The sequence below is a fragment of the Prionailurus viverrinus genome, chromosome C1 (assembly GCF_022837055.1).
Source record: "Prionailurus viverrinus isolate Anna chromosome C1, UM_Priviv_1.0, whole genome shotgun sequence".
NCBI classification, from domain to species: domain Eukaryota; kingdom Metazoa; phylum Chordata; class Mammalia; order Carnivora; family Felidae; genus Prionailurus; species Prionailurus viverrinus.
In genome coordinates this window covers 119815662-119821815 of record NC_062568.1, presented here as the reverse complement: position 1 = coordinate 119821815, position 6154 = coordinate 119815662, and the positions used below count along the sequence as shown (strand labels likewise).

Here is a 6154-nt window from a genome sequence, read left to right as displayed (position 1 = left end):
AGCTTCTCCCCATAGGCCTAAGAGCAAATGTGAAACTTGACAACTCACATTCGGCCATACTCACCGTCCCTCCCCCCTGGGGTTCCCTCACATCCACACTGCAGAGAAAAACCAAATGCAGCATTTTCCGTTACGAAACACAAGCCTCCAGACCATCCACTTGGCAACTGCAACTCACAAAGCCCAGCCCGTGACACAGAAAGTAATTCCAATACACAGGCCTGTGCGTGCTTTTCGATGCAAAAATGGGAATGACCTTTTGCACAATTACCAGCGCTTTAAAGCTAAGCCACCATGGTTTTCCTCTGTGAAGGGGGAGGTGGGCTCATATGGGATGATGGTGCCGGGGACCCGGAGGCTGGGGTGGGGGAGGGGTGCATCTCCCGGGTGCCGTGTGCATCTAACTTGGAAGGGAAGGTGGCGTTGAGGCGGTGGGTTATGTATTTGACATGAGGTGGCCCCAACGTGTCCTTCTGAAATTCTGGCTCCATGGGTGACCCCCCCGTTTGGAAACCCCTAAGCCGGTGATGAAGATTTGCATGAAAGCCATGGACAGATACTCTGTGCTCTAAATCCAAAATCAAAAGATCAAAAAGTCACTTGCACGACTATTGCTTTCCATGCAGAACCAGATACACACTGTAGAACACACTGACTACAATGCAGGCTATTACGCAAGATCTGCATTAGTTCCATGGAGCTGCGAGTATGGTAATGGGTTTCCATCAGACATCAGTTAACATTTTGGTAATATTCACATAGTTTGTATTAGCCAAAGTGCAGTTGGCCGTTTTCAAGTTTTCCTCTCTAAAGTCCTCGTTACTGTTGTTTACCCCCTCCTGGATCTCCATGTAATCAGACTTACTAATGGTAGAGGCACTTCTACTTTTCTTTAGGTCAGGGGAGGATGGGATCTTTGGACAGCTCGTCACTTGCAGGTACTGGGCCTGCTCCTCTCCCTCTGTCTCCCGGTGGTAGAAGTAGTTGAAGTTGGACACGATGACGGGGACCGGTAAGGCAATGGTTAACACACCTGCAATCGCGCATAGGGAGCCCACGATCTTTCCCCCAATGGTAGTTGGAACCATGTCTCCGTAGCCTACGGTTGTCATGGAGACGACTGCCCACCAGAAGGCATCCGGGATGCTGGGGAACTGGGAGTCTCGCTCATCGGCCTCTGCGAAATAGACAGCACTAGAGAAAAGGATGACCCCGATGAAGAGGAAGAATATCAGGAGGCCCAATTCTCTCATGCTGGCTTTGAGGGTCTGACCTAGAATCTGGAGACCTTTGGAGTGTCGAGACAACTTGAAAATCCTAAAGACTCTTACCAACCGGATGACACGGAGGATGGCCAGCGACATGGCCTGCTGGCCCTGCTGGGCATCCTCCGGCTTCTCGGCCAGCTCTGTCCCCAGGGTGATGAAGTAGGGGATGATGGCCACGATGTCGATGATGTTCATGATGTTGGTGAAGAAGCCGGCCTTGCTGGGACAGGCAAAGAACCTCACCAAGAATTCAAAGGAGAACCAGATGATGCAGAGGGTCTCTACGATGAAGAAAGGGTCAGTGAAGGAGGTCGACTGCTGGTACCCGATGGTGCTGTTGGAATAGGTGTGGAAGGTCACCCCGCCACCATGCATGTCCTCGTTCTCATCCCGGAAGATGGGCAGTGTTTCCAGGCAGAAGCTGACGATCGAGATCAGGATCACCATGACAGACACGATAGCTATAATCCGGGCAGGCCCCGAGCTCTCTGGGTATTCAAAGAGGAGCCACACCTGCCTCTGAAACTCATTTTCGGGCAGAGGACGCTCTTCCTCTTTGATATAGCCTTCATCTTCCCGAAACATTTCCATGGCTTCTTCTCCCAGCTCATAAAACCGAATCTCCTCAGAGAATATATCTAAGGGCACGTTCACAGGTCGCCTCAGCCGGCCCCCAGACTGGTAATAGTACAAGATGGCATCAAAGCTGGGGCGGTTCCGATCGAAAAAGTACTCATTTCGGAGGGGGTCAAAGTACCTCATCCGCTTCTTTGGGTCCCCTAAGAGGGTCTCTGGAAACTGGGCTAAGGTCTTCAGCTGGGTCTCGAACCGCAGCCCCGAGATGTTGATCACCACCCTCTCACAGCACTCGTGGTCTGCCTCGGGGTCATAGGTGTCCTGCGGGTGCCCGGGGAGGGCAGCAGCCTCGTCTGCTGGCTCTCCGGTGGCCACTGTCATAATTGGGGCTGAGAGAAGGGCCTCACACTATGCCTTCCAGCTGCCTGGCGGCAGGGAGCTCAGGGTACCGCTTATGGCCCCAGGAAACACAGAAGCATTGGCCTGGGTTCCTGCAGGAGAGCCCGTGGGCTCTCTGAGAGCTGGAGAGACAGCCTCGCTTGGCTGAAAGACAGAGGCAGTTAAGGACATGAGACCACTCGGCATCAGCAGCCCGACCTCGGTTGCTGCTCCTTGTCTCCTACCTCTCAGCCAAGAGTTCAGAAATATCACCACCACCACCACCACCACCACCAAAAAGCAGAACTTACTTTCACCTTGTAACCTGGCTGGGGATCAGAGGAAAGCAGGTGGCAGGCTCTCAAGAAAGCTCCGGACTGCCCTGCACTGGGGGAAGGTGGCTGGTACGGGTCCCCTCTGCACCGCACGGGCTTCATGGAGCACAAGCCCATACTAGAGGCCGGAAGGGAGCCCTCTCCCAGGCACTGAACTCGGGGTTTGCAGACACCTGCGCTCGGGGAGCTAGTCACAGTGGTGCATCTGGGGCCTGGGTCTCCCTCATCGCCCCCACTCCAATGACTCTACGCATGGCTGTTATTAAAGAATAGACTGATTTACCTGGCAAGGCAGGAACCTGAAGCTCTCTTCCTCGCAGAGCTGATCAGATACTGTGGGAATCCTAGATACACAAATAGGCAGCCCGGCTGCCCATCACGCCTTCTCACTTGAGCGAGAAATAATGGTGAGTCATTCTGGGCAGGAGGGCAGGCTCCAGGTCCTGGAGGTGAGCTCCAGAACTGGGCTGGCCTGGAGGGGCAGTGGAGGGCCTGGCCAGGGACACGTAGGACTCCAGGGCAGCTGAACTTGGGTCCGGAGCCTTTGGAAGGAAGGAGGCAAGATGCAAAGTTCAGCAAAAGCCAGAGTCCTCCTGGCTGTCCTCAGGAGGTGTGACGTTGCCTGGAAAAAACAGCAGAAAGGTGGAACCGTGGCTCTTGGGTAGCTGGTGCCAAGATTTAGGAGGGCTCTGGCGGCTTTGCCTTCCGTGCCCACCTTCCATGCTGGTGTCACACCTGAGAGCTACCCCTCAGCCTCCCAGCCTCCTCCGGGGCGGGCTTCCATCAGCTGGAAGCATTTTTCTCCCAGGGAACAAGCCTTCAGGCTCCGCTGGGCCTGCCTCCTCTAGGGGCCTCCCAGGGCAGAGCCACAGATCTCCCTTGGTCCTCAGCAGCCATCTGGAGGGACTCTGGGCCAAGCCCTCCAGCCCCTAGGTCTGAACACAGCATCTCCCAAGGGGAGGGCTTCCTCCACGGCAGCCCAGCCGGACTGTAAGCTCTGACCTCGACCGGGTCCCGGAGGAGGAAGAACCCCTCCCCCCACCTCCTCAACACGCACTCCTTCAAAGCCCATCTAGGGAGATTCCTCACACGGAAAGGTCGATTCTACAAAAGCTGGCTGGCTTGGTCCCAGGACTTACTCTCCCTCGGGGATGCCTAGGTTGCAGGCTTCCCTCCGAGCAGGGTGGCATTTGATCTGGGCAGGCGCCCGACCACCGATTTCTCCCCAAGAGAAAATCCCTCCCGTCTCGGCAGGGAGCGCAGAACGAACGCCCGGCCAGCCCGGCTGCGAGGCGGCTTGGCAGCGGCGAGAGGGGGAGCCTGGAGGAAGCCGGCTTCCGGGCTGGCCCCCTGCCGGCCCAATCCCGCCACCCCCAGGGCGGGGAGGGGTCTGGGCCCTCTCCCCACCGCCCGGACTCCGGCCGGGATTCCGCCAGGCGCGCCCCGCGCTCGGTTCCGCGCCCGCGGACCGGACCCACCAGCCGGCCACCGCTGCGAGCGCCGCCTTAACCCCTTCCTGCCCGGCTCCCGCGGGCCCGAACGCAACCCGGCTCTCTCGCCCCTGGGGTCCATCTCCACCCGAAAACAAGGGAGCCCGAACTCTGGGGGTGGGGAGTAGGGTGCTGCCCCAGACCTCCCCTTCCTCCTAAGCGCGGGGGCTCCCCCGCAACGCACGGCCCCCGGAAAGCGGAAAAGCCTTGCCCCGCCGCAAAGCCGTTTTGATTTGGAGCCGGAGAGGGGAATGCAGGCCGGCGTCCCAAGTGGCTCGGGTCCGACCAACCGGCGCTATCGGCCAGACCCGGTTCTGCTGTCAGCTGCACTTCCCATCACCCGCCCGCGCGCCTCGCTGCGCCCACCGCCCGCGCCGCGCGCAGCCCAAGGGTCCCGAGCCCATTCCGTGCCCTCTCCTTCCGCAGGGCGCCAGCACCCCCCCCTCCCCATCCCCCGCCCGGGCCGGACTCAGCCCGAGGCTGCCGCGCTGCGGGCTGCGCCGCCGGTGCCCCGCAGCCCCTCTGCGCGGCGCAGCCCGGGCAGGGGAAGCGGCCCGCGCAGCCCACCGCCCCGACACCCATTTACCCTTCGCGCTGGGCACCCGGGGCCTCCATGTTCCTGGCTGACCGCGAGCGCCGTGACACGGCGGCGGCGGGCGGCGGCGGCGGCGGGGTGCGGGCGGCCAGCCGGGAGCCGGCTCTGCAGTCCCGCGGGCGGCGCGTACGGAGCGCCCGGCCGCCGCCCGCAGCCGCACCGCGCCGCACCGCGCCACGCAGCGCCGCACCTGGCCCGGCTGCGAACTCGAATTAAAGGGGCCGGCGGGGGCCAGAGCCGAGCAGGTGGCCGCTGAGTTGCGCCCCCCTCCCCCGCTCCCCCGGCCTCGGCCCCCACCCTGCGAGGAAAACACCCATGCTTTGGCAGAACCCAGCTTACGAACCAGAACCTCGTGGAGAGCTCAGCTGCGTGCTGCCGGGCCCGGGGAAGGGGGACAGAAGTTGAGGGGCGGTCGGGAGAGGCTCCTGCCAACAGAATGAAGTAGGCGAGGAGGAAACAATCGATAGCAGCCATCCCGGGTCCGAGGAGGGATCCAGCCCCGCGGGAGATGTGTTGCTATTTTTACGAAGCTGCCAGACAGAATTTGCAGACCCCCTCTCGCGCCCGTTCGCCCCCTCCTCCAGCTCTGCTTCCTCACCTCCCTCTTACCCTGCCAAAGCTTTGGCTTCGCAAGGGAATGCAGCAGGTATGGGCCGCAGTGTAGCTGAAACTCACTGGGTTGGTTTCCTGCCAAGGAGCCCCAGGAAACGGGCAGAACTGCAGAGCCGGCCCTCTAGGCTCCCCTCCCCTCCAGGGCCGGGCAGGGAAGGCTCTGGGCCGTGCTGCTGCCCTAGGGAAAGGCCAGACACTCACAAAACCGGTCTCCTCACAGACCTTAACAGGGCCGGATGGCCCACGGAACTCTGAAAATGGGAGTCCAGCTCCCAGCGCCCTGGCACCCTGGGGTGTGGGCAGAAGAGAAAGGCCTTTGCTTTTGGAAGAAAGGGTAGGGGAAGCCCAGCCTACCCTCTGCTCACATGGTGGATGTGAGAGGGTCCAGGGTGCTCATGACCACATTACAGCCCCATGCCCCTGGGAGTTCTGGCATCTGGATCTCTGTCAGAATCATGGCTGCAAACAGTGATTCCGTGAGCCCCAGACTGGGGCAGACCAGGAGCCTTAGATGCAAAGGGGCTCCAATCCCAGGGAGGCTCCTGCTGGGACCTCCTTACTAAGAACTTTCGGTCTCTAGGCCTGTAGCCTTGTGATGGAAGTTCTGACAGCCGTCAGGGTGGTCTGCTAGGTATGGTTTAAGACTGGGGGCCTAGCCAGAGCTGCAGGGCATAGTCTGGGAGGGAAGTGACCTTAGTGAGCTCTGGGGATGACACATCAAGCGGGCTGGTTTGGCCTAGGGCTTCTAGAACTTGAGCCATCCATGTCCCAGCCTGAGGGTGACCTGGGTGTTTTGAAGCCAGCCAGGCTGGGACCTAAATCCCTGCTGGGTAGGAGGTGAATTAATTCAGCTCTCTGGACCTCGGTGCCCTCATCTGCAAAATGAGGATACTTCACAAG

At 60.0% G+C, this 6154-nt stretch overlaps 1 protein-coding gene across 1 annotated transcript; it reads right to left on the bottom strand.

The window, feature by feature from the left end:
• Positions 1-507: 507 nt before the first annotated feature.
• On the bottom strand, positions 508-2887 carry KCNA2 (potassium voltage-gated channel subfamily A member 2). The gene is made up of 2 exons (XM_047871349.1): positions 2841-2887; positions 508-2387 (listed from the first exon to the last, which is right to left on the bottom strand). The coding sequence occupies exon 2, from the start codon at positions 2223-2225 to the stop codon at positions 726-728; it is 1500 nt and encodes a 499-aa protein (XP_047727305.1). The 5' UTR covers positions 2226-2387; positions 2841-2887; the 3' UTR covers positions 508-725.
• Between the last annotated feature and the right edge of the window lie 3267 nt (positions 2888-6154).